Source organism: Monodon monoceros, unplaced genomic scaffold (genome assembly GCF_005190385.1).
Source record: "Monodon monoceros isolate NGI ecotype Baffin Bay Population unplaced genomic scaffold, NGI_Narwhal_1 Super_Scaffold_13, whole genome shotgun sequence".
In the NCBI taxonomy this organism is placed as follows: Eukaryota; Metazoa; Chordata; class Mammalia; order Artiodactyla; family Monodontidae; genus Monodon; species Monodon monoceros.
Window position 1 is genome coordinate 23,799,606 of NW_021703769.1, and position 26,815 is coordinate 23,826,420.

Sequence of the window (26,815 nt, forward strand, 5' to 3'; positions counted from 1 at the left end):
TCATTATATGGTACTTTCAATAATAACGATAATGATAGTAATAATTACTACCATTTAAAGAGTTTTGTTTTACAGAAGAGCAAATGGAGGGCTCAGAGAGGTTGAATAACTTGCCCAAAGTCACACAGCTAGTAAGTTTAGAATTCACGTTTATCTGCCCCTAAAGCCTGTGTTCTCTCTACTACACTGTTCTTCTGAAAGGAATGGTCCCATAGTATAGACTGAAAAACTGAGGTGTGAGCATTTGTAGAACAGATGAATTTTCATCAATTATCTCATATATTTTAAAAGAATTTTAAAAAATTAAGCCAGGAAAATGAATTATGATTTCAATTTAGACATTTATTCAAACTCTTTCAAAATATAGTGTCTGTGGTTAGAATGAGTAGGGATAAGAAAAGGGCATTCTTGATATAAAAGGTTGGGAACTATGATTTATTTAACACCCTTAGCTTATACATGGGGAAATCAGGGCCCAAGGAAAGGAACTGACTTACCCAAGGGTATACCATAGATCACTGGCAAAGCCAGCACTGCGACTCTGGAGTCCTCATTCCCAGTCAGCATGCTGCTGCTACTTCACCTCCCTTAGCTGATAACTTTCCTAGACCTGCTGTCAAGAGACTGCTCAGAATTAAAGGCAGGAGGAGGTAGAATATGTTTTCCGAGTCTGAGTCCGATTATTTGGCAGGAGGCTTCATTAACCGGAGCATGCAGTTCCACTTTAACCTACAGCCTCTCCTCCACCTTTTCTTGGAGGTGGGCCAGCCTGGGCCAAGTGCCACCTCCCACTCATGAGCAGAGCAGATCAGGCTACAAAGTAAAGAGCAAGGTCATTGGCCCTCGGGACTCTCTCAGGGCAAGATGGCTTGTGAGATTTCAGGCAGGCCAGGAGAAGGGGCATACTAGGACCTGTGTTTTAGCTAAGTGGAAAGGAGTCAGGCAGAGTGTAGTCCAAGAGGTTCAGCTGAGGGAGGGAGAAGCAAAGATAGACAAGAGGCCAAGTATGGGAGGTCAGGAATCCACACTTAAAATCCTAAGCCAAGTCTGCCCACCCAAGAGCTCAGCAAGAAGCCTTGGGCACAGAGCAATACAGCTACAGCAAAAATGGAGTTTGGTACTGCTGAGCAGTGACACTAAGAGAGTCTGGTGGGAGACACCTGGACCTGTTCTTGACAACTGAAAACAGCTTGGTCGGTAGCCAAACAGACAATTCTTTGACATTAGCATTCCCCTGAGTCCTCGAGCTCTTGCTCCTTTAAGAAACATGTGGATAAGCAGAAAGGAAGAGGCCAGGTAAGCCCCAGTGATCCCATTAATACGGTGGGACCAAACGTGGCCCTGTGTACCTCACAGAAATGTTGGGAGGCCCCAGGAGATAATGCCTTATTCATAGTTTTCTCTATAGTGTTTCTGTTGGATTCCATTGAGGATTCCATTGAGCTCTTCTTTTTTTTTTTCTTTTTGAAAGAATCACACACTCTTTTATTATATGATTCACAATCTAGCAATAGGGTCATTATCCCCTAACTCCCAGCATTGTTCTTTTACAAAATATTCTTCAGTACTCTCACTTCTTTATTCTTCCAGAAGAACCTGGAATCATTATGTTAAATTCTAAGAAAAAGTCCTCTTGGGTTTTTGAGATGGTTTTAAATCTAAATTTTAATTTGCACAGAAGATTGACACCATTACAGTATTTCATCTACCTACTGGAGAAGGGGCAGAGACATGTCCATTTTTTCAAGTTTTCTATATTCAGGAAATAATGTGTTGTAGCCTCAGGTGTCTATCCTGAGGCAGTCCTGAGTAGAGAGAATATCTACTCTTTCAGGGAAGCCGTGTTCTCATTCTCACTTCTGAGGGGGTGGGATGAAGGGAAGACAAGATTTGTAGCCACCTTGGGCCACCTGTGCTCTTTCCCCAGCGCTCGGGTGCTACTGATTGCCCAAGAGAAGGAAAGGAATATATTTGACCAGCGTGCCATAGAGAATGAGCTACTGGCCAGGTAGGTAAAGGAGGGGAGACCTCCAGATGTAGCCCCAGGACTGGGGAGAGTCACTCAGAACAGAGCATCCACTCTGAGCCTTGCCCATCTTTCCCAGGAATATCCATGTAATCCGGCGAAAGTTTGAAGATGTCTCTGAAAAGGGGTCTCTAGACCAGGACCGAAGACTGTTTATGTAAGTGTCCAGGGAGCATTCCCCAAGGATCCAATAGAGGGCTGATTTAGGAAACTCATCCTGCTGCCCACTTCCCCTAAATAATCCTTTCTTCTGGGAGATGTGATGGCTTGCTTCCTTCTCTCTGAACTTTAGGGTGAACTCTGAAAATATCCCACCATCCCAGGAAATTTTGGACAAGCCAAGTTCTGCTTCTAACGGGTTGTATCAGAACTATTGACATTCTGGATAACCTTGGTTTTCATATGCCTCTGGGCTCCCAAAAGTTTTCTTGCCCTTCTTGGCTAGTCAAGTCAGACCTGGGCAGTTGGGTTGGGCAGTCAAGGAGGAAGAGGAGTAGCCAGCTCATTCTTTGATTGGTCTGAGAGTTGCTCTCTGAGGTCTTATGCAAGACCTCAAAGGGCCTGGATTTGTGTTCCAAGCCAGGCCCTGTGCTTCCCTTCAGGGGCCACCACCAAGTGACTTCAGTATCACATATTTGGGTAGCATTGCTTACAGCACACATATTTAGACCTGGAAATGTGTGGTTCTTAAAATTAAGAACCTCCTGGCGTTTCACAATACCACTTACTATTTTCAAAGTGCGCTTCTATCTTAACAAAACAAAGTCATTAATTTACTTTCCAGATAAATCAAACAATATCAAATAAATCAAAGAAAAGGGGAAGAAGTTCAAAAAGACAGTATGTGGCTTAACTAGATTCATATTTTGCATCTCCCCACCCTCACCCCCTACCATTTAAAACAATCAGCTACTTTAAGCAGTGTAAATACAAGTGTGTTTTGCTAGCAGTATGATTATATATAGCAATATGATTCTGCTGCTCAGTAATTTTGAGCCCACTTTTTAAAAATTTACCTAATTTGATTCTGGTTGCCTTCGGCCTTACTAGAATGACTCTAGATCTGGAATACTAGAAGGCATTCCCCACTGCATACCTCCATTTTTTAGTGGAAGCATTGATGGTGTGTGGGTGTCTACTTTCATACTTCCAATGAATCCCTGTTCAGGCTACCCCTGTGCAATGACTTTCAAAGAAAGAAGCCAAATGCATTTTGATGCGCCCTGAAATAGATTGAACCACTGAATACATCAGTTTTATTTTATTTTTAATCTCTTATACATTTATTTATTTTATTTTATTTATTTTTGGCTGTGTTGGGTCTTCGTTGCTGCACGCGGGCTTTCTCTAGTTGGGGCGAGTGGGGGCTACTCTTCGTTGCGGTGTGGGGGCTTCTCATTGTGGTGGCTTCTCTTGTTGCGGAGCACGGGCTCTAGGCACACGGGCTTCAGTAGTTGTGGCTCGTGGGCTCTAGAGCGCAGGCTCAGTAGTTGTGGCGCACAGGCTTAGTTGCTCCACGGCATGTGAGATCTTCCTGGACCAGCGCTCGAACCCATGTCCCCTGCGTTGGCAGGCAGATTCTCAACCACTGCGCCACTAGGGAAGTCCCTGAACACATCAGTTTTAATTTAACACAACAGCTTTCTCCATCCTGTGTTCTAGGGACGACCAGGAAGTTGCTGTGGTTTACTTCCGGGATGGCTACATGCCAAGTCATTACAGTCTACAGGTTGGTACTTTCTGTTAGACCATTCTTTGCCTCTGGGACCTACCATCGTTCTTCAGAGATTCAACTCAGGTGTCAGAACAACCTAGGTTATTTCCTGAGCTCTGGCTTCAGTTCTTCCTGAGGGAACTTGCTGCTGGAACTTCCTGTCCTCCCACAAGCTTTTTGCTACCTCTCACTCTCTACACACAATCTTCTAGAATCTGAATCCTCAGGAAACCACAATGCACCAGCCATTCACACTGTTTGTAGGGATATGCTGGTAAATGTGTAACAATCTTTCTGTGGAGACAAGCCCCTATTTGTAGCATTTTCTGATTTCTAGGTTGTAAATACTCCCATCCTGGCCAGTTTCAAAGCTACCCATCTTAACATCTCTGAACAGAGCTGGGAAGAGATGGATTCAGTCAGCTCTCACTAGCCAATGCAAACCAGTGCCACTACACCACTGACCATTTCCTTCTTCCCAACTCTTACTTCTCTTTTATCTGCATCAGAAAGTTTTTATCTGCTGTCCATTCATGTTAATGACAGTAATGATAATATCACCTTAGCTTGCTATCCTACCAGGTAGTTTCAAAATTACATTCCACATCCACTATTTCATTTAATCCTTATAACCACTCTGTGAGGTGTGTAATTATCCCCATTATATAGATGGAGAAACTAAGGTTTGAGAGATGCAGGTGCTTATCTAAGGTCCCACAGAGAGCTCCCAAACTTTCTGACTCTCAGTCCAGTGGCTTTCCTAGTATATCATTCTCCTCCCCCTGCCCCTAATCCACAGCATGGAGAAGCTAAGAAGCCCTACCTTCAGTTGGGAGAAGGTAAAGGAGAAAATAAGTTAGAAAATACCATAAGCAGTAGTCTAGGGGTCATGAGCATTTGGCTCTGCCTCTGTGTGACCAGGGGCAGGTTCCTGACCCTTTCTGGGCTCAGTTTCTGTAAGGTGAGGAACTACACTAGAAAATTGAGGGAGCTCCTTCCAGATTGATAATTCTTTGAATGTAAGATCCTCCCTAAGGCCCAGCTGTATAGGGATCTGCCTCTTGTCTCCTTTTCAACCTCATTGCATGCCATCCCTCCACCTCACTCCCACCTTGCAGCCCCACAGGCTTGTCAGTCCCACTGTCTATTGGGAAAATGTCCTGGTTCCAGGACAAGGGGTTTGGGGAAAGGGCCAAAGAAAACTTTATTGAGTTAACAAGGAGGGAAATTAGTGCATAAGGGGGAGAACATTTTTAGGGAACTGGGAAACTCAGACCAGTTTTAGACATGGAGGTGAATCTGCTAGGCTTAGTGAATTGCCAGGTGACCATGAGCAAGGCCCTGCTCATCTCTGAGTTTTGCTTTCCCTACTTTCCACAATGGGGTAGTTTTCTGGGTTTTTCTCTGATATTCAGGGTACCTTTAACTCTACCCAGAACACTAGCCTAGTTGTTAGGTGGCTGGGGTTATTGGTGAAGACCAGGCAGAGATGCTGCAGGTGGACTGACTACATCAAAGAAAGGACAGCATGCGTGGGGGGTGAGAGTGGGATGGGGGGGGTGTTCCTCAGGCCATAGCCCTGATCCTGCTGTGGGCAGTTCGATGTGGTCTGGAGTCAAGGACAGACTGTCCCTCTAGTGCCTGAGAATGGGGACCAGAGCTGGGAGGCATGATCCTCTGCTGTTTTCCTGCCTCTCACACCCTAACTCCTGGCCCACCAGACTACTCATCCTGAGATTACTCACCAGCAGACCTTCGCTCGTATTATTCTGTCAACCTTAATACCTCTTCCCTGTTGAGTCTCACCTGTCAGACTCTACCCGTCCACTCAATTTCACCTCATTAAACAACAATAACAAATATTTATTGAGCACCTACAAAGCTTCAGGCACTGTGTTAGACACTAGGGATACAACAGGAAATAAGACAGACAAGGGTCCTTATGGAGCTCACAGTTTGGTCAGGGAGATGGTCATCAGAAAGTAAACAAAAGTAGAAAACATGGTTTTTTCTAGCTGGGGGAAACTCTTTGAAACAACAGGGTGAAAACACAGAGAATTATGGGGAAACCCACGTTAAATAGGGTGGTTTGAGAAGATGACTTTGAGCCAAGATTTAAGGATGAGAGGGATCCAGCCATCCATCAGAAAAGCCAAAATGACAAGAATTCCAGGCAGAGGGAAATGCAGCAAATGCAAAGGCCCTGAGGTGGAAATGACATTTGTGTTTGAGGATTGACAAACCTGTGTGGCTGCAAGGTGGGAGTGAGGTGGAGGGATGGCATGGAATGAGGTTGAAAAGGAGACAAGAAGCAGATCCTTACAGGATCTTATAGGCCGTGGTAAGGAGTTTGTATTTTATCTGTAGTACAGTAGGAAGCTGAGCTCATAAACAAGTGTCCCACCCCTTTCAAACCTCTTCATCAACTGTTCTACACCTTTTCACCTTTTGTCATTTTCCCTTTTAATTATAGTCATGTGTCATTGTGCTAGACCATAAGCTCCATAAGGGCAAGAATCCTGCATAATAGGAGGGGCCGTACCTGCCTCACAAGGATGTTGCAATGACCCTGGGAGATAATGAATGTGAGGATACCTGGCACCTGAAGGATGCTCATTAAAGGCCAGCCAAAGTAAAATAAAGTAGAATTCCTTTTGGTTTCTTCTCTCTGCAGAACTGGGGAGCACGGCTGCTGCTGGAGAGGTCATGTGCTGTCAAGTGCCCGGACATTGCCACGCAGCTGGCTGGGACTAAGAAGGTGCAACAGGAGCTGAGCAGATCAGGCATGCTGGAGGTGTTGCTCCCCGGCCAGCCTGAGGCCGTGGCCCGCCTCCGTGCCACCTTTGCTGGCCTCTACTCACTGGACATGGTGCGTGGACAGCCCGCTTCTCCCACCACAGGCCCCCTAGGTATCAGGGACCCAGAGCCCAATGTGTTGCAGAGGCTGGAACTGGCACTGGGCTGGACTTGGGTCAGTGATGCTCTGAGAAAACCCCTAGAGCCCTGGGAAGGAGGGCTGGAATCCATTGTAAGCTCCCACAGCAAAGGTGGAGATGGGGACGGTAACCAGGGGAAGGGGCTGAGGTAGACAGCAAGAATTGAGGAATATCTGTACCCGTTTTCCAGACCTCCTGCTGCTCCTGAACTGTTGCCCAAGAAAGCTTGTTGTCACTGTACTCACTGCTACAGGGGGCTTGCTGGGGTCATATCCAGATAGTAGCATCCAGCCTAAAGGGGCTTATGGCTCTTCCTCCTCCTGCTCTTCCTCTGATGCTGCTCTACACAACCAGCAGGACCTTGGCTCCTGCCTCTTTGGCCCAAGACTGCTAGTGACTGCTTTCTTGCCTCCTGCCAGGGTGAAGAAGGGGACCAGGCTATCACTGAGGCCATTGCTGCCCCTAGCTGCTTCGTGCTAAAGCCCCAGAGAGAGGGTGGAGGTAGGTGGTTCCCCCTTTGCAGGGCTGCTCAGTGAAAGGGGGCCAGCAGGCTGTCACCAGTGCTGATCTGCACTTGCTATGGGCACGGTCCCAGGCTCTGGGGGTTACAAGAGGAACTGACACATGTCCCCACCTTGGACAGTGTCCCAGGAGACCCTTTGGTCAAGTGCAGTGGAGCACAAGGGAATGTGTGAGGCGAACGTGATAACCACTACACTGCAGAAATGCCCGTGCACAAGGGAATGTGACTAACCAGCACTGGAGGGTTTGGGCAAGTGTAGTCTGAGGTGCCTGAGGGTGAATTGTGGGGAAGCAGGATGGGGGCATATCAGGAGGTTGGATATCTTCTTGCTTAGTTTGAACTCCTTGAGGGCAGGGATCATGTCTGTCTCCTGACCCAGAGGAGATGGGTTTTGATCTTGGCCTTAAGGGTTAGGTACCAGTTTCCCAGGTGGAAAAGCGGGAAGAGTATTCCATACAGAAGAAGCAACCTCGGGCATAGGCACTGGTCCGTGAAAGTGTGATATGTTTGGAGATTAATGAGTAACTGGTCAGGCTGGAGTGCAGTGTGGGAGGTGAGAGAAGGCAGGGATTTGGGTTGGAAAAGATGGTTTGGGACCTGATTATAAAGGACGTTGAATATATGTACGAAATTGGATTTTATCCTAAGGGTAGCGGGAAGCCATTAGAAAGTTTTAAGGAGGGAAGGGACACATGATTGATCTAGGATCCATGTTTCAGCCATGGTAGAGCGTGTCCTGGAATGTAGGGAGACACTGATGGCAGAGAGACCATAGAGGAGACGGGTATAGTTGTCCAGAGAGCAATGTAGAAGGCTGGGCTAGGGCTTATGACAGTGTGGAGTACAAACTGAAGAGACATGTCCAAGTTCATGACAGGTAATGGAGAGAGAGGAGTTAGTTAAATGACTCAAGAATGCCTTTCACTTGATTGAGGGTAGGAAGTTCCAGGAGAAGCAGAGTCAGGCAGAAGTAATGAGTTCTGTTTGGACATGTTGAGTTTATTTTGGGAGCCCATGGGATATCTGTGATGTCTAGAGCAGGGAGCTTTAGTTAGAGATTTGGGAGTAAACAAGTTATAGGATATAGATGAAGCCTTGGAAGAGATCTCCCTGAAAAAAAAAGTATATACGTGGAGGAGAGAACAGGGTGAAGGACTGATTCCTTGGAAACCCCAATATTTAAGAGGGGCAGGAGCCAGTCAGGAAGGCTGAGAAGGAACAGCCATAAACAGATATGAAGAGAACCAGGGCAGGATGGTGTGGTGGAAGGTGTGTTCGCTTGTGTAAGAGCTCTCCTGTTAAGGTGACATTTCTTCCTTGGAAGCCAGGCCTGCCCTGGGTTCACTGAGCTGGTGTCAGGAACTGAGGTTCCTGACTTGCCCACGTGGCCCTAGAAGTGGGAGCATAGGGTGGAGAAGGTGGGGAGAGGGTCCAGGGTGACTGCTTAGTGGAATTGCAGGTAACAACCTATACGGGGAGGAGATGGTACAGGCCCTGGAGCGGCTGAAGGACAGTGAGGAGAGAGCCTCCTACATCCTCATGGAGAAGATAGAACCTGAACCTTTTGGGAATTGTCTACTACGACCTGGCAGCCCTGCCCGAGTGGTCCAATGCATTTCAGAGCTGGGCATCTTCGGGGTCTATGTCAGGTGAGCCAAGCAGTGTGTTTCCTTATCTAGTAAATGAGGCCAAGGATCCAAGATCTGCCCACCTCACAAGGCTATCAAATGAAGCCCAGATGAGAAGTGCTTTGAAACTATAAAGGAAATTCCAAGTAGTATCAAGATGGGTGAGAAAATAACCCTGGACTGGGAAACCCCAGGGAAGGAAAGAATTTGGGTCCAGTCCCAGGCCACTGGGGATTCTGGGAAAAGGTAGGATGGGCCAGCTAGAGGATACTCAGTGGCTTTGAAAAGCTGAGTGGCCCCTGGGTTTGGATTTGAGCACTAAAGAATCAGGAAGAGGAAGACTGGGGAATTTGTAAGGAACAGTTCCTGGTCCCTCATACCACTTCCTGCAAAATACTCACACCACGACCAGCGCAAGGAAGGAATTCCAGATCCTACCATATTCCCCACCAGAGCCTGCCCTCTCTATTATCTTCTCCTCCAAGCACTCTCCTTACAGCATCTCTGCTGGCAAGTTCCTCCCCAGCCCCCCACCACAGCCATCTTGAGAGGTAGGAAGGAAATTTACAGCTACAGAACATGAAATGTGAGCCTGGCATCATGCTAAGTGCTGTTCCTGCTTTATTCATTCCTCGTGACCATCTTGCAAAGTGAGAGGTATTATCCCTATTTTAAACTGAGGAAATTGATATTTAGAAAGGCTGAGTAACTTGCTCAAAGACACAGAGCTAATAATATCCAAGCTAGGATGCAAACCCAAATCTGATTCAAAAATCCTAGCACCTTCTCAGGTGTAGTCAGTCACCCAGGTACAGCTCAGCTGGGATGAGTGAAGGTCTTGGGTTTGAGGGCTGAGTCCAGGTGATGGAGTTGTGTGTCTCCTGCTCCCATTTCTATAGGCAGGGAAAGACACTTGTGATGAACAAGCACGTGGGACATCTGCTTCGAACCAAAGCCATCGAGCATGCTGATGGTGGTGTGGCAGCAGGAGTGGCAGTCCTAGACAACCCATACCCTGTGTGAGGACACAGCGAGGCCTGCCCAGACTTTACTCAAAAGACCTTCTATCCTTTGTACTTATCATTCCTCTCCTAGCCCTCCTGAGGGGCTGCCCTCCCCTTACCTTGGGAAGGTTGATCTCTTCTAGAGATTTCCAGGGTCTTCATGGAAGGGTCAGCTGGGTACCTTCCCCACAGCTTTCCCATCTGAGAACCAGAAAAGCTGTGTTTCCCTTAGGTGCAATCTAGAGGCCCCTAAATCCTCAGGGTGTGGGTACAGCTGAAAAGAAGCTGATCTGAGGTAAGGGACCATAACACTGCCACCCTCCTGTTAGCCCACTGTCAGCCTTTCCAGCAAGTTCCAGTGTCTGACTTGGGATAGGACTGAGGGGTAGGAGGAAAAGGGTAGAGGGGCACAGCCTTTTCCCACCTCTGCCTTAAATAAAACTACTTTGTTGATTCTGTGATTCCTTGGTTTGTACATTTAGGGGAGGGAGAAGCTATAATCCGAGTCGGGCCACTTCAGGTAGATTGGAGCAGGGGAAGTAACTTGGCTGTAATCATAGTCTCCCTAGCTCCTGACCCTATGGATAGGACCCTGAAATTTCAATCCTTATTCACTCACTAATGCTCCCACAGGATCATAGGGAAGAGAGAAGGTCTCTAGCAGGAGCCCAGGAGGGAAGGCAACCATGATGGGACATCACAGTTGTAATCCTGCTTCATTTGCTTTCCTGATTAGCTCAGGAGCTTGTCAAAGGGCCTGGAAGCCCTGCCTAGCTCTACCTAAACCAAACGTTCTAGAAGGTGAATATTGGGGTACTCCTGAGGAAAACCACTCCCCTTCCCCACACAAGTCATAACAGCTAGCAAGTACACAGCCTGTAAGATAACCAAGAAAGCAAGTCACCACCTTCTTGAGGTCACAGACTTTATTCCTACAACCACAGCGCTTGAGTACAACAGGCAAGAAAAGAGAGCTTCATCTGAGAATGTCTCTCATGGGCAAGACTCTGTTCAGGGGAGGGTGGGAAAAGAGGACAAGAAAATCAAGCTCCTCTGGTCCTAGGAACATAACACATTTACTCCTGCTAAGACACAAATGATCTGAAAACCCTCTGGAAACTGAGCCTGCCTGCACAGCCTCTGGAACAAATGGCAGACAAGCCATCTAGCACAAAAGGGAATTCAGACCCATAACAGAAGCAGCAAAGTGTTTAAAAAATAATAATCAATTGTTCCAGGACTCACAAACAGGCATTTCTAAGGGCAAGTGCATGCCCAAAATAAGTACTGATGCTTCCTGAGAGAGCTGACATAGCATTACAGAGTTGCTTCCCTGCTTCAGTCTATGCCCTCACTTGCCCACTGAACACTTAACTTGGGTTTGGGATATGACCTTCAGGTCACTGTTCTGGGCGCTAATGGCTCTTTGCAGTCTAGGGGCACAGCAGCCTGAGGTTGACCTGGGCCCTGTCCCATCTGCCTGGCGGTCGCAGGAAGTTGCCTGCACCCAGAGGCAAAGCTCGTCCTCAGTTCCAGACAGCTCGTCGGGGAGGTGGTGGGGGTCAGCACAGGCCCTGAGTACTCCTGGATGGGGGCAGGGAGGGTGGGCAAAACTTTGGAAAGCCAAGCAGGGGGAATCCTGGGTAATGGGCAGGGTCCTGTTCACTGGATGGTCAGGCAACGGTGGTTGAAGAGCTGGGTGATGACGGATGGGTCAGCCACGGTGGACATGTCCCCCAGGTCGTGGTCATTCTGAGCGATCTTCCGAAGCACCCGCCTCATGATTTTCCCTGGGGGACCACAGGCTTCTGGTTACCTGGTGACAACACTGACCCATTCCAGCCCTGCCGAACGCTTCCATCCACACACACTCCACCACCACTGGGCCTTGGCAAATCCAGTCCCAATCCCTCAAGGCCTCTGGACATACCTGAGCGGGTTTTAGGCAAGCTGGGTGCATTCTGGATGTAATCCGGTGTGGCAATGGGGCCAATCTTTTCTCTAACTGTAACCAACAAATCATTATGCATTTTTTCAGTACCCTTAGCCAGGCTGCCCAAAACCAAGGCAGAGATGGCTTTGTTTCCAACCTATTTCCTCTTCAAGGTTTTGCCCACAATCATTCTCAGGCTCATTTCTGTCTTTCTCTCTTTTAACACATTGTCTCTTTACACTCTCATTTTATATTAATTCACCTTCATGGAACTCAAGCTCTAAAATCAGCCTGCTAGAGTTGAAATTCCGCTTTACTAGCAGTATGGCCTTGGACAAGAGATTTAACTTCTCTGAGCCTCAATTTCTTCATCTTTAAAGTGAGAGCAACAATAGGATCTATTTCATGGAGGTGATTATAGAGATTAAATAGATTAATGCATTTAAAGCACTTAGTGGTGGCACAGAGAAAGAATTCTATAAATGTCAATCATTATTAACCTAGTAGAGACTGGGTGGGAAGAGGGTAGTTAGCCCCTAAGGCCCCCTGGGGTCTGTTTGTGGTTTGAGAAGCAGCTCACTCTAGCCCTTCCCCAGCAACCTGGGCCATCAGGACAGACCTGAAAATCCCTGCCCAGGGAAGCTCCTTACTCTGTTTCTTGAGCTCCTCAGTGAGGGTGGAGCTGAAGGTGTGGCCATCGCACAGGGTGACAAAACAGTAGAGGCATTCGCCCTTCACAGGATGAGGGTGGCCAACCACGGCTGCCTCTGCGACAGCCTCATGTTCCACAAGTGCTGACTCTACCTCTGCCGTGCTCAGCAGGTGTCCTTGTCAAGGGAAAGGAAGTGCCATGAGAGAGATCCCAGCCCCTGTTCCATCTGTCCCAATAAGGCAGTCCTGGTCTGGTCAAATGGGGAAGGCCTTTCATTCATTCCTCATAGGACATACTTCAGTTGTCCCACCATCCTGGTTCCACTCCTCCAGGTACATTTCAATGTTTATCACTCTTCTTCCAAAACCTGGGTCCAGAACTGAATGCTTGCTGTACTCCAGGCATGGTCTGGCCAGAGGATATCCTGGCTCTCTCAGAAGGCTTTGGCTGGGAGTTGCTGGGAAAGCAGGGTAAATAAGAAGGGAAAATGGTCCCTGGCCCTCACCAGATACATTCAGCATGTCATCAATCCTGCCAGTGATCCAGTAATAGCCATCCTGATCCCGCCGGCAGCCTGGGAAGAGAAGAAATGTGCAACATAATAAGTACCCCACAGTAGGATACAAGATCCACGTCACCAAACTGCTACACCCACAGCAATAGCCTCCTAACAAGTCTTCCTGCTTCTGCTCTTGCCTGCTGTGGTAGCAGGCTCCAAGATGGCCACACTGATCTCTACCTCCTGGTATTCATACCCCTGTGTAGTCCTCTTTCTCAGTGTACTAGGGTTTGTCTTGTGATCAGTCGAGTTTGGCAGAAATGATAGGATGTCATTTCTGAGATTAGATTATAGAAGTCTGTGGCTTCTGTATTGGTTGCATTCTCTCAGATTACTTGCTCTGGGGGAAGCCAGCTGTCATGAGTAGCCCTATGGAAAGGTCCATGTGGCAAAGAACTGAAGGTTCCTGCCAAACGCCACTTGAGTGAGCTTGGACGTGTGTCTTCCAGGCTCAGTCAAACCTTCAGATGACTACAGCCCCGACCACAGGTTGACTGCAACCCACGAGAAACTCTGAATGACAACCACCAGCTAAGCCACTCACAGATTCCTGGTCCTCAGAAACTGTATGAGATAATACAATATTTGTTGTTTTAAGCTGCCAGGTTTGAGGGTAATTTGTTCCATGGCAATAGATAACTAACATACTGACCTGAAGTCTATTCTCCATAAAACAAGCAAAGTTATTAAATAATAAATAAATTCTTACCACTTCTCTGCTTAAAACCCCTGATGGTCTCCCACTGTACACTGGATAAAATCCAAACTCCTCACCATGGCTCACGAGGCCCTATCTTATCTCCCTCTCCAACTTGATATGAAATTCTTCCCCTTGCTCACTACATTCCAGCTACACAAGCTTCAGTCTGTTCCTCAGACATTCTAAGCTTGTGTCTCACTGGTACAGAACATTCATTCTTACTCCAGATTTTCCCATGCCTGCCTCCTTCTCACCCTTCAGGTCTCTGGTCAAATGTCACTTCAGAGAAACCTCTCACCATCCCATCTATGGTGGCCATCCCTGCAGTATTTATTTGCTGAATTATCTGCCTGTCTCCCCTTAATTGAATGTAAGCCCCATGAGAGCTGTACTGTGCTTAGAAAAGTACATGGACATAGTAGGTGGTCAATAAATATTTATGGAAAAATGGATTGGTGGGTGGACACATGGGCAAACATAGGCTCCAGACATGAGGATACACATGACATAGTAATACATACTGCCATATGCCCCATCTCTTTCAGCCTAGCAGCAAGGGAAATAAGAACTTCTTCCCTCATACGTCAAATCTCAGATGGCACCATGCCGAGTGCCTTCCTGCAACACTCGTTCTTATAATCTTCTCTGTAGTTCTGACTGAATATTAGACACTGATATATAAGACACAACCCTAACCAACTCTTCTTGGAAATGAAAGGGGACAGTACGTATCTCGGTGGGAGGTTTGGGAAGGGGATAGCCAAGGCTCACCATCTCCTGTCACATAGTACCCGGGAAACTTCTTAAAGTAGGTGGTTTCAAAGCGTTCATGGTTCCCATAGACTGTGCGCATGATCCCTGGCCAGGGCTGCTTGAACACCTGGAGAGTGAGGAAGACACAGTGGTAACATCTGCTACACTGTCTTACAGGAAGACAATTACAGCTTTGTCAAACCTTAGGAGAAATAGCCTGAATGCCATTCCTGAGAAGTAGGACAAAGTACAGGCTTTGGAGATAGACAATCCAGGCTTGGAATCCCAGCTCTGCCACTTACTAGCTGTGTGACCCCAGGTAGGTAATGTTATCTCTCTGAACTTCAGGATCCTTATCTGTAAATTAGAGAAAATAATCTCTACCTCCCAAAGTTATTGTGAGGATTAAATTAATAGTATGTGGAAGCTGCCTGGCACAATGTTCTGTTAGTAATAAGCATTTAGTAAATTTGAGTCTCCTTTTAGGTAATCCCTCAGGGATGCCAGTCCAGTTTGATGCAAATGAAGCAGTTATATAAAAATGTGGGACCCACACATAAGTAAGTAATCATTGCCCCAATCAATAATATCCTGTGGCAGCAGATTGACAGGATGGATGAAATTCTAGGCTAAGAGTCAGAAGACCTGGATTCAAGTCTTGCCCTTGTTACTAACTTGCTCTTAATAAAAATGAAGTGAGGTGGAGGGTGGGGGCTGATGATCTCCCCACAACTGTTAATAAAACAATCACAACAACAGCTAACATTTATCAAGCACTAACTGTTAGGTTCTGTGCTAAGTAAAACCTTCACATGGATTATCTAATCAATCCAGCAACCACAGGAGACACAGGTACTATTATAACCCTGTTTTACAAGTGAGAACATTTAGGTTCAGAGGGGTTGGGTAACTTAACTAAGGTCACAGAAGAGGCAGAGCCAGGATTTGAACCCAGGCAGGTTGACTCTGGAGCCTATATGATTTTCCACGATGTCTTCCAGACCCGAAAAGGCACCATCAGGTATCTTTGAGCAGAGCCCTTAAGAACTTCGTGGGCCAAAAGGCAGAGAGGCAGGCAAAGTATCCAGAAGGATCCCCCCAGGGTCTCTCTGCAGATGATAAACCCTCAACCATGGAGCTTTAGCCAAAAGCAGCTACCGGGAAAGATTAGGTTCTAAGCTCTAAAGGAGAGTCCAGTACCCCTTTGTGGACCCTCCCCCACGCCTCCTCCTCACTGAGCAAGGGCCAGGATCTCACCAGATAACCTTCAGCTTCACCTTCCAACTCTTCCCCAGACTCATTCAGGACTGCAGGAGCTACACCAAAGAATGGGAAGGTCTAGAAGCAAATGGGAGACAGGACCCACAGAGAGGAATGAGGCAACTCTGACTCAATTCTCTACCTCTCCTAAGGAGCCCCAGAGCCCCAAATTCCTCACACATATCAGTCCAGTCCCCCACTCTCTACCTAGGCCAAATGCCCCAAGACTCTACTTCTGCCCAGCCCAGGACCAGCCAAGGGAGCCTCACTCACAGCAGAACCAGGCTTCATGGGTGTGGCACCAGGGAGGGGGGTCAGCATATGGCCACCCTGTAGAAGTCAGAGATCAGGGGTTTGAGTCAGTCTTCCCACACTGTCCCTGAGCCCCAGCCTTCTGAACCCCTTACTCACTGTCTCTGTCTGCCAGAAGGTGTCCACAATGGGGCAGCGCTGGGCACCTACCACCCGGTGGTACCACAGCCAGGCCTCAGGGTTGATGGGTTCACCCACTGTGCCTAGCACCTGTAAGGATGCCCGGCTATGCCTTGGGGCAGGGGAATGGGGAGAGAGGAAGGCTCTGAGCACCACTGGGAGCCAGGAAGACATACACAGGCTCTTCTCCTGCCCCCTCCCCTATTCCAAGCCAGGGTGTTAGAACAATGGAATGGAAAAGACTGTGCACGAAAGGCCAGCACCAGCTCTGAGGGACACCAATGGGGCAGCAGTTGGGAAGGGGTCTCACCTGGTAACAGGCTCATCTCCAAACTTCATGAGTAGGCGGATAGCTGTAGGTGCTGTGTAGAACTTGGTCACCTTATACTTGTCCACAATACTCCATAGGCGGCTCATGTCCGGGTATGTGGGAATCCCCTCAAACTGACCCCAGTAATGGCTGGTCATTTTTGGTCCTTCTCAATAGTCCCTCCATTCCCCTGCCATCCCCTCAGGCTCAGCATTTTGCCCTTTCTGACAAATCCATGGCTTCACTCCCTTACCAGACAAGCCAAGAGACCTTCCCAGTCAGGATATACAACCCCCTAAGAACTCCTCTTTCTCCAGGAAACAGGTCATTGTATAAGTCCCTCTGCCTCTAGACCAAGTGGCTTTGGGAGGTTGTCACCCAGGATCATCTTGTCCATCCCCTAAATAAACCAAGTAGCCCTGAGTCCCAGCACCCTGCTTACCAAAACACTGGTGGCACCGTTGGCCAGTGGCCCATAGGTGACATAGGAATGGCCAGTGATCCAGCCAATGTCTGCTGTGCACCAGAACACATCCTCCGCATGGAAGTCAAACACATACTTGAAGGTTGTGGCCACATAGAGCATGTAGCCCCCAACTGTGTGTACCACACCCTGGGGAGAAAACAGGGCCTCAGGTTGGGGACTTGGGCTCACCCCGACTGACTACCAAATAGGCTGGACAGAACTAGAGGAAAAGCCTTCTCAGGGATTCTGGTCCTGACAGCATCCCTCTCACAGCATCCATCTCTCTTCCACCCTCTTTGCATGTTCCCATCTCACACCCCACATGTATTTATAGTCAGTCCATCATTCACACCCACACCCTAAGATGGTATTTCTGAACCACCCACATTACTCTCACATACATGAACAGTTCTAGTACACTCACATCTAATAGTGTCTCTATTGTGTGTTTGTGCACACACACTCAATTATATGTTGACACAGTGTGAGTGGAAAAAAAAAAGATAATCTTCTTTGCTTACTCCATCAATACACCATCCCTAGGAAAGAGAGGCCCAAATTGTGTCTCTAAAGGTCCATTGAGGAATATCCAAAGCATGTGGAGAGAATAATTTATGGATGGGTGAGTGGATGGTAGAGTGACATATCTTTCAAGTCAACAGACGAGTCAGAGTTTTAAGTGTTTCCAGCTCCCACACTGTGCCCTGGGAGGTACTAGATGTTAATAGTGTGGCAAGTGGAAGGGACTGAACTCTAAGAGCTGTAGTCTAGAAGGCCAAGAGTGATCCCTGTGCCTACTCTGGGCCTCAACTTTACAGGCAGCTTTTCTTCAACCAAACCATGTGGGTATGGGCAGGGAACATAGATGTCAGCCACATGGATTGATCCTTTCCTCCTTTTCTGGGCACCATGAAAGCTTCCACCTGAATGTCTCACCCTGGGCCTCACCACCAGTGATTGAGGATTTATGTCAATTTGATTTAGAAAAGGTAACATGCCATTTCTTTTTTTTTTAAGATTTATTATTTATTTATTTTACTTTCTGTCTGCATCGGGTCTTAGTTGCGACATGTGGGATCTTCATTGAGGCATGCAGGATCTTTCATTGTGGCACGTGGGCTTCTGTCTAGCTGTGGTGCATGGGTTCCAGAGCACGTGGGCTCTGTAGGTTGCAGCACGAGGGCTCTGGTTGCAGCACAAGGGCTCTAGTTGAGGCATGCGAGCTCAGTAGTTGTGGCACGCGGTCTTAGTTGCCCCGTGGCATGTGGGATCTTAGTTCGAACCCACGTACCCTGCATTGAAAGGTGAATTCTTTACCACTGGACCACCAGGGAAGTCCCTAACATGACATTTCTGAAACTCAGGGTTGTACAGTAAAATTCATGTCATTACATGCTTCCTCAGAAACTCACTTCTCACCCCTACACAGTGTATGTGTACACACACACACACACACACACACACTTGCCTTGGGTTTGCCTGTGGAGCCACTAGTATATAGGATGAAGAGTGGGTCTTCAGCATCACACCACTCAGGCTCACACTCATCCCCTGCCTCTTGCATGAGTTCATGCCACCACATGTCAACCCCCTCATTCCAGGAGATCTGCAAGGAGAAGAAGACAGGAATGGGCAGGAAGGAACTGTGAACAGCTCAAGCTGGGTGTAAAAGACACCCCTACTTAGCACCTGGAGGGGCAGGGTGGGACTGGCAGATGGGGGTCCTGGGAGGGAGGAAGGGCCCTGCAAGGGTGGAATTGGGCAGAGAGAATAGAAGCGGAACAGGAGGCTTCTTTGGTACTTCCAGCACCCTGCTCCAGAGCTACTCTCACCCGGCCTCAGGCTAAGGAGGGCCCCTCAGCTGGTCCTTTCTCATTCTTCCAATTCCTAGCTTAAATGTCACCTTCTTGGAAAGGCTTTCCCTGAACAGTATCTGATAGGTTCCCATCCCCACCCTCACCCCTGCTATTATTCTTTTTTTTTTTTTTTTTTTTGGCCACGCAGTGCAGCTTATGGGATCTTAGTTCCCTGACCAGGGATCGAACCCCGGCCCTTAGCAGTGAAAGCGGGGAGTCTTAACCACTGGACCACCAGGGAATTTCCACCCCTGCTATTATTCTTGATCACAGCACCTTATTTCTTTCCCACACAGCACATATTTCCAGTTATTTTATTTAGCTGTTACTTTATTTTGCTTGATTACTGTCTCCCCAAGTAGATAGTAACCTCTATGAGTGCAGTGGCATGTCTGTCTTTCCCACCCCTCCCACCAAATCCCCAACACCTAGTAAAATGCCTAGAACTCAAAAGGCACTCAGTAAATTTTGTTGGATGAGTGAATACGCACACACAAGCCTACATACACACGTATGTACTTATGGGACTAGTGGCTCATCAGCAGGAATGTGGAACACCACACAATTCAGAAATGCAGAATTAGTCAGAGCCACAGGTAAGGCGGGTACCTGGCCCCATTAGTTAGTAGCAAAAGAAGTCAACAGATCTTAGTCCAAGCATCTTTTTCTGCATGTCTAGACATCATCCACATCTGGAGGTTCCTACCCCAACTCTGCTCCTGCCTTTACACCACTGGTACCAATGGGTTTCTCATAAAGACACTTGCTTGAGGTTCCATTCAGCAGGAAACCTTGTCTTAAGTTGGTGGAAAAGGACCATGGTGAATTTCTCCCAGTAGAGGGATGTCCCCCTTATACTGGCATGTGTTTGATAACTACTTCTGGATCTGTCATCTTGACATTTTTCTAAACTCTCTTTGAAACTGCTTTACTTTCCCAGTTATATCACCTGTTTGAAAAAAACGGTCTTCTGAGTCTACTCTTTCCTGAGTGAAGTGTGTTCCCTGAATTTGTCCAAAAGTTGCACTGGATTTAGATTCCCAGTTCTGCCACTTCCTAGCTGTATATGACCTTGGGTAAGCCACTCTACCTCAAGTCACTCATTTTTAAAATGAGGATAGTCATTCTTGCCCTAATAGTCACAGGATTTGGGGAACCTCAGAAGAGAACCGTATTACCTAGTAAACATGAAGACTTGGATTGTCCTGGGGTGTAGGGAAGACTGATGAATGTCATGAAGGTGAGAAGTTATTTCAGTTCCGCTGAACTCCTCTGGGAGGTGAAATAAGAATGTGATGATGGGAACTACTGGGGGTTTGCTACAGCTGTCACGAAACTCTTTCATATTCATTAGCTTCTTGTTCTATGGCCCTGGCTGGCAGGTAGACATGATAGTGTAAGAGAAACACCCTACTCCCATTATATGGCTCTATGGTAATTTACTGTGTCCATATTTAAAAACCCCAAAGTTTTAGACAACACATACCTTGATAAATTATAAAATTACAACTCCCCTCTCTCTGTACTACCTGCCCCTTACTCTGGAGAATTTGAAGCTTCTGGCACATAAGGATCATAACAATCACAAGTCCAGGCCAAGAGAGGCACCATTAAGAAGAAAAAGAAAGAAGAGAGAGAAGCTGCCCACAGCTAGGAAACACAAAAATACACCCTATTTTTTTTTACTGGAATAGCCATATGGGTCTACACATACATTGTCACATGGATAATTTTTTTCCCACCAGATGATCTGCTTGAGATGAGGACATTAATGTATTTAAGCAGAAGTGCGTCAAGAATGCTTGGGCAGGGGCTTCCCTGGTGGCACAGTGGTTGAGAGTCCGCCTGCCGATGCAGGGGACGCGGGTTCGTGCCCCGGTCCGGGAGGATCCCACATGCCGCGGAGTGGCTGGGCCCGTGAGCCATGGCTGCTGAGCCTGCGCGTCCGGAGCCTGTGCTCCGCAACGGGAGAGCCACAACAGTGAGAGGCCCGCGTACCACAAAAAAAAAAAAAAGAATGCTTGGGCAAATGGCGCTGGTCTACAGTGCTGGTGTGAGTTGTCATAGAAAAGGCACTAGGTACAAGTAAGGGCAAAGCATAGTTACACTGTGGCAGTGAGGGGACTCTTGTAATCTTGTAAAACTGTTTCTTTTGTGGGTGTGGGTAAGAAGGGGTGGGGTGGGTACTCCAGGTGTGGAGCTGATAACCAGCACCAGGAAGCAGGGTGAGCTCAATTAGTGGCACATATGTTGGTTGTGAATTAGGTGTATACTTATGAGGGTCCAGTGCTTTGAACCAGGAAAAGGTTTGAATTTTCTGAAATAAGAATCGAGGAGTTGGCCTTTGTTATTGGACCAGAATAACCTTAGGGAGGGCAGCCGCCAGATGTGACAGAAAAATACGAGGAAGCTCATAGGTAACATGGTTGAGGAAGGTACCTGCCAACTGTACCAGGCTCTCCCTTGAAGATTGCTTAAGGATGAAGGGGTTTGGAGCTTTGCCAAGATTTCTGCAGCTTTGACTGCAGTCCTCAGACCTGGACTTTGTAAGCCAATTTTTATGGTCTTTGGTTTTTTGGTAACTGGCTATTTTCACCTTCAAGAAACAAAAATCCAGGAGCCTGTGACCTGAGGGTCTCTGGTATTAAGAATTATAAGAGTCTATTTCTTTTCTAGATTCCCTTTTAGAAATGCCAGCCTGGGCTTCGCTGGTGGCACAGTGGTTGAGAGTCCACCTGCCGATGCAGGGGACACGGGTTCGTGGCCCGGTCCGGGAAGATCCCACATGCCGCGGAGCAGCTGGGCCCGTGAGCCATGGCCGCTGAGCCTGCACGTCCGGAGCCTGGGCTCCGCAATGGGAGAGGCCACAACAGTGAGAGGCCCGCGTACCGCAAAAAAAAAAAAAAAAAAAGAAATGCCAGCCTGTCTGCTATATTAGAAATGATAAAAGCTAACATTTATGGAGTAGTTACTATGTGCCAAACACCTTACATACATTGACAAAACCCTATCAGGTAGCTACAGTTTTATCCTTATTTTAGAGGCGGGGACACTGAAGCAAGGGAGCCTAAGTAACTTGCCCAAGTTCCCACAATAGCAGGTGACAGAGCCAAGGTTTGAACCCAAGTAGTCTGACTCCAGAGCCTATACTCTAACCACTAAGTTTGTTTCCTTTTTCAAGAGGAAAGTCTTAGGTCCCTGCCTGAATTTTAAGATGAAAGCATTGTCTCCTGGGAATCAGATCTGTCTCCACCATGCTAATGAGAATAGAGAAAAGGGGGATTATATTTACCATTAGCCTAAGAGGTAGATCATAGCAGATTTAGAGTAAGACACCCTAGGAGGATGGTAAAACTCAGAGGAATAGTGGCTCTTATGTTTTGTTTTAGTAAGGGAGGTGGGTTCCTTTAAAGCATATACTCTCATCTCTCCATTACTGATAAGGGAATTGAAGCCCAGAGAGAAGAGGTGACTTATTCAAGGTCATACAGCTAAAAATTGGTCTCTGGACTCCAAGCCCAGTCTCTCCCCTATACTAATTGGCTTTGAGTTCCCACTTAGAGATCTCCCTTCTTAGAACCACCTACAATGTAACTTTTGTTCAATTTAGCATTTAATTATATCAGAGTTTATAAATCCCAAAGTAGTTTATAAATATATTTAGGAAGCTTCTCTGCTGCCCTATGTAAAACTTAGGTTTTCATTTGTAATACACATCTAACTGCCCAACTTAATGGTGAATTCCCAAGGTCAAGGTCTGTACCTCCTCTACCTGTTCCTTCTCCTGTCTCTCCTGGTTCTGCCTCAACTAAGTGCACAGTAAAAACTTTCTGACAAGTTTACTTGGTCCTCTCTCCCACAGTGGTCCTAAGCAGGAGGAGTGAAATGGAATGTCTGTGGCTACCTCTCTGAGATCCATGCTCTACGCCAACTCAGAGAGGTAGCAACAAGCATTTGGTTTCATGACCCTTCAGAGTGACTTAGATGGAAAAGGACCTAGAAGCAGAGAGAAGGGGGTTAGGTCTGGCAGCCACCTCAATGGGGCAAACAGGCAAAGAGCAGATGGACACACAAACAAGCATGTAGGGAAGCAGTGCCCAAGGCAGTGCAGAGGTGGATACCTGGGGCCAGATGCGCTTGGGTTTCTCTTTCAGCTTACCCTGTTAAGAGCCCATGGAAAGGGTGGTGAGCAGAGTCTGAGGATAGGGGAGTGGGAGGGAAGGGTCACTGTGCCCCAAACCTCTGGCTGCCTCTTTTCCCTCAGGCCCCTCTCTCACTGGTCCTCCCAGCCTGCATTTTCCTGATCCTCTACACAGCCCCTATACACTCAGAACCCCTAATGCGGACAGGGGTCTCCAATCTTCCTAGACTAGACTGAAATCTCTCTAGCCCTAAGACCACTCGGAGCCCCTCAAGTCACAGAGTCTCAGGAACCCTCTGTCCTTCTGGACCCTGGAGCTTTCATCCTTCATGCCCCTTAGACCTGGAGGCCACCATTGGGCTTTTCCATCAGAAGCGTGTATCCAAAGCTAATGAGGGCCATATCTTGAGGGGCAGATCCTGGTCCTTCCATGGTGGGACCACACAGGTAGCCCACCCCAAACCACAGCCCAGCAATCAAGATGACTACAGATAGTCACCCAAGGCAGCCCATTTCTAACCCAAGCCCAAGCCCTGAACATCCCTTGTGCCTATTAGAATACCCCAACGAGCACAGGAGTCTTCCTCACAATCTCTCATGCTAAGTTCCCAAGGTACAAGGGGCTCCCTACCTACATCCAAGGTCAAAGTCCCCCAGCTCCCAGCCAGCCCTGCCAGAGGAGCCATTCCTAGGATTGCTCCCAGATCCTCAGCATTATGATGAGGAAACAAAGAAGGACGTCGGGAACTTCCTGGGCAGGAAGAGGGAGCCACTTTGAGCCCAGAGGAGGGCATAGAAGTACCAGACTCACCTGCACATCCGGGCATGGCCTCTTAATCGGGGGGGACTGGCTGGGAGAGTCACCTGTGCCCAGTTCTGCCCGCCCCAGGTGCTTGACCACAATGCAGCATCTCACTGGGAAACCCCTGGAGGAAAGAAAAGCCTGAAGTGGTGGGCTGGTTGGCTCAAAAGAGAATTTGGCAAGACCCACCCATGTCCATCTAGGGTAGGAGGGACAAAAGGGACCTGGCACTGGGGAAATGCCTAGTCAACTCAAAGCAGTAGCCAGCAGACCAAACACACTTACTTCTCCCGACACTTCTCCAGGGCCTCGTCAGCCAGCTCCTTCAGGTTCACAAGCTTTTCCCCCCTGTAGAAGGCATCTTTGGGGAGCAACAGACATTCCAAGCCTTAGGAAGGCACCACACTCCTAGCCCTTTATCCCTAGTGAGCACAATGTCCACAGTCCTCCTGGGTAGGCCTCTTGTCTCTGGCTCTTCCAGCTGATTTGAGCTGACAGAGGGTAGGCTGAGGTGGAACCAGGAGACGAAGGGTAGGCTGCCCCTACCCTTTATGCCAAGCAGTCCTAAATACCAACTAGCTGACTGAAGACCAAGACTTTGGGTGTGGGGGGTTTTGGAGAAGGGGTAAGAGAAGTAGTCACCTGTAGTGATGAGAAGGCTGCAGCTGGAATCCAGGATCCGTTCACAAAGAGACTCTGAAGAGAAGCCCGCAAACTAGGGAAGGGAAGAAAGACTGAAGGAGAGGGCGACCCAGGGATCGAGTGAACAAGGAAAGGAGTCACTTATAAAACCTTCAGGGTCTCTAAGCCAAGGTCATAGAAGAAACTGGATAACTGATAAGGAACCTATGACATTCTAAACTCCTTAGTCTGGTTCTTAAGACCCTCCATCATCCAGGCCCAACCTACTTCTCCTGAGCCCTATCCCCCACCAGGCCCCTTTTTCCAGCCCAAATTCCTACCACAATGGAGTGCAGAGCCCCAAGGCGGGCACACGCCAGCATGGCTACCACGAGCTCCGGTATCATGGGCATGTAGATGGCCACTCGGTCGCCCTTGCAAATGCCTGCAGGTAAAGGACACAGACCATCGACCATGGTGGACCCCACCTGCTGCTACATGCTCCCTCTCATCCAGTTACCCACTGCCACACCCCCGCCCCCGCAGCTGACCTTTTCGGTTCCTCTGTTACCAGATTCCTTCTATTCCTTGTCTACTTCCCCCAAGTCCTCAGATACCCGAAGGCTGGGCTTTCCAGTCCTTTCCCCATATCCCCACACTCACCCTGTTTTCGGAGAACATTGCTGAAATGACACACTTGGACCAGAAGCTCACGGTATGTGATCTGGGTGGTCTCCTCTGGCTCATTGCCCTCCCTGAGATACATCAGAAAGAGCCAGTCATTAGGGAGTATGACCTCTTCCCCAAACAAAAAAATAGGAACGGTCATAAAATCCATTCAGTAACACCAAGGCCTGGGAATGTCCCATGAGGGTGAGCCATCTGCCACCACACCTTGAGCTGACTGGTCAGATACATTGACTTTACAAGGTATTCTTTATTCACAAGCTGTGTGTCACAGGAAAATGCACTGCCATCTCTGAACCTCATTTAATTTGATAAAATGGGATGATGGTTTTCTCTCTTCCATCCTAGGCATGTATTAAGGAGAACTTATATCATGGATGTGATTCTTCCTGAAAGTGATGTCAACACTGCACTGGTGTTACTCAAGTGGGGTCTCCAGATCACTTGTACCCAAGTCACCTAGGGAACTTGTTAAAATGTAGATTCCTGAGCCCAAACTTAGAATCACAATCACAACGTCCAAGAATCTGCTTCTTTACTACAAGCTGGTATAAATAATCAGTAGGTTAAATATAAAATACATAACTAATAAGGACCTACTGTATAGCACAGGGAACTCTACTCAGTATTCTGTAATGGCCTACATGGGAAAAGAATCTAAAAAAGAGTGGATATATGTATATGTATAACAGATTCACTTTGCTGTACACCTGAAACTAACACAACATTGTAAATCAACTATACTCCAACAAGAATTTTAAAAAAAAGGCATCAGTAGGTAATTCTGATGCACATTTAAAGTTAAGACTCACTACCCTCTATCAGCTGATTTCTACCTCCTCAGCCTTGCCTCCTACTCCTGTCTAGGCTTCAGCCTGGTTTCTTTCAGTCATTCTTTCATTTATTCATTTGCTTATTCAACTCCTATGTGCTATATATATGTATAGAAATAAGGCACTGATGAACAAGATAAGCAAGATCCCTGACAACATGGAGCTTATATTCCAATGATACTGCAGGAAATATACAAGTAAAAAATATAACCAAGATAATTTCAGATTATGATAAACATTATGAAGGATATAAAGAATGACATAATAATGACTGAGAAATAATTTTCAAAAAGACATCTTAAGGAACTTTCAGACTGTATGCAAAGATTTAACTATAAGAATATTCCCCTCAGTATTATTTTTCAATTTTATGATTTTCAAACAAGTAATACATACAAATCGTACTGCATCAAAAGATATGTAATGAGAAGTGTCCCTCCCACCCCTAACCTCCAATCACCCTGCCTCCTGGCAACCATTGTAACTACTATGTTGTGTAACTTTCCAGAAATAGTCAGTATGCAGACAGGGCCACTCCTAGTAAGATGAAGGGTATAGGGCAACTGAACTAGTGAGGAGTAACCAAGAAATCACTTTGGAAGAAGGCTACACCGTTAGCATCTTTCATAAGGTCCTTGGGATATCGTTGAAGATGGAAATTTTAAAAATGAATTTAAAAAACTGAATTTTAATCCTGTTCAGAAGAGAAATAAGTACTTCACAGTCCCCAACCAAGCACGGAATGGGGATGTGGGAAAAAGCTGCTTCAACGATAGGACAGGCCTATTAGACAAGCATATATACATGCATTTATGTTTATGTATTCTCTTTTTTTCTATACAAATGATGGCATACAATACACACTACTCTGTATCTTGTTTTTTATTAAATATAATATACATCCATAAACTGCACAAATCTTAAGTATAGAGCTTGATCATCTCGCTTTATTCTGAAATTTAACAATATATCTTGACAT

At 47.1% G+C, this 26,815-nt stretch overlaps 2 protein-coding genes across 7 annotated transcripts in view; one reads left to right on the forward strand and one right to left on the reverse strand.

Moving 5' to 3' along the window:
* The window catches only part of GSS (glutathione synthetase), a 33,015-nt gene extending 22,723 nt beyond the window's left edge, over positions 1–10,292 (forward strand). For both annotated transcript variants that reach the window (XM_029222226.1, XM_029222227.1), the window contains exons 7-13: positions 1,928–2,008; positions 2,106–2,183; positions 3,689–3,755; positions 6,415–6,609; positions 7,096–7,177; positions 8,659–8,848; positions 9,727–10,292. In XM_029222226.1, coding sequence (XP_029078059.1) covers positions 1,928–2,008; positions 2,106–2,183; positions 3,689–3,755; positions 6,415–6,609; positions 7,096–7,177; positions 8,659–8,848; positions 9,727–9,850 — 817 coding nt within the window. In that variant the 3' untranslated portion in view covers positions 9,851–10,292. The remainder of the gene's footprint in view (positions 1–1,927; positions 2,009–2,105; positions 2,184–3,688; positions 3,756–6,414; positions 6,610–7,095; positions 7,178–8,658; positions 8,849–9,726) is intronic.
* A 450-nt stretch (positions 10,293–10,742) lies between these two features.
* ACSS2 (acyl-CoA synthetase short chain family member 2) overlaps positions 10,743–26,815 on the reverse strand; it is a 47,534-nt gene continuing 31,461 nt past the window's right edge. The window contains exons 3-19 of one of the 5 annotated variants that reach the window (XM_029221067.1): positions 24,980–25,071; positions 24,658–24,761; positions 24,338–24,410; positions 23,981–24,056; positions 23,705–23,819; positions 22,874–22,912; positions 18,365–18,502; positions 16,873–17,043; positions 16,431–16,564; positions 16,100–16,232; positions 15,962–16,018; positions 15,686–15,766; positions 14,447–14,555; positions 12,922–12,990; positions 12,415–12,591; positions 11,762–11,836; positions 10,743–11,621 (exon numbers count right to left, since the gene is read on the reverse strand). In XM_029221067.1, coding sequence (XP_029076900.1) covers positions 11,494–11,621; positions 11,762–11,836; positions 12,415–12,591; positions 12,922–12,990; positions 14,447–14,555; positions 15,686–15,766; positions 15,962–16,018; positions 16,100–16,232; positions 16,431–16,564; positions 16,873–17,043; positions 18,365–18,502; positions 22,874–22,912; positions 23,705–23,819; positions 23,981–24,056; positions 24,338–24,410; positions 24,658–24,761; positions 24,980–25,071 — 1,771 coding nt within the window. In that variant the 3' untranslated portion in view covers positions 10,743–11,493. Of the gene's footprint in view, positions 11,837–12,414; positions 12,592–12,921; positions 12,991–14,446; positions 14,556–15,685; positions 15,767–15,961; positions 16,019–16,099; positions 16,233–16,430; positions 16,565–16,872; positions 17,044–18,364; positions 18,503–22,873; positions 22,913–23,704; positions 23,820–23,980; positions 24,057–24,337; positions 24,411–24,657; positions 24,762–24,979; positions 25,072–26,815 lie in introns of all 5 variants that reach the window. The other 4 variants (XM_029221070.1, XM_029221069.1, XM_029221066.1 and 1 more) reach the window with 4 other exon arrangements.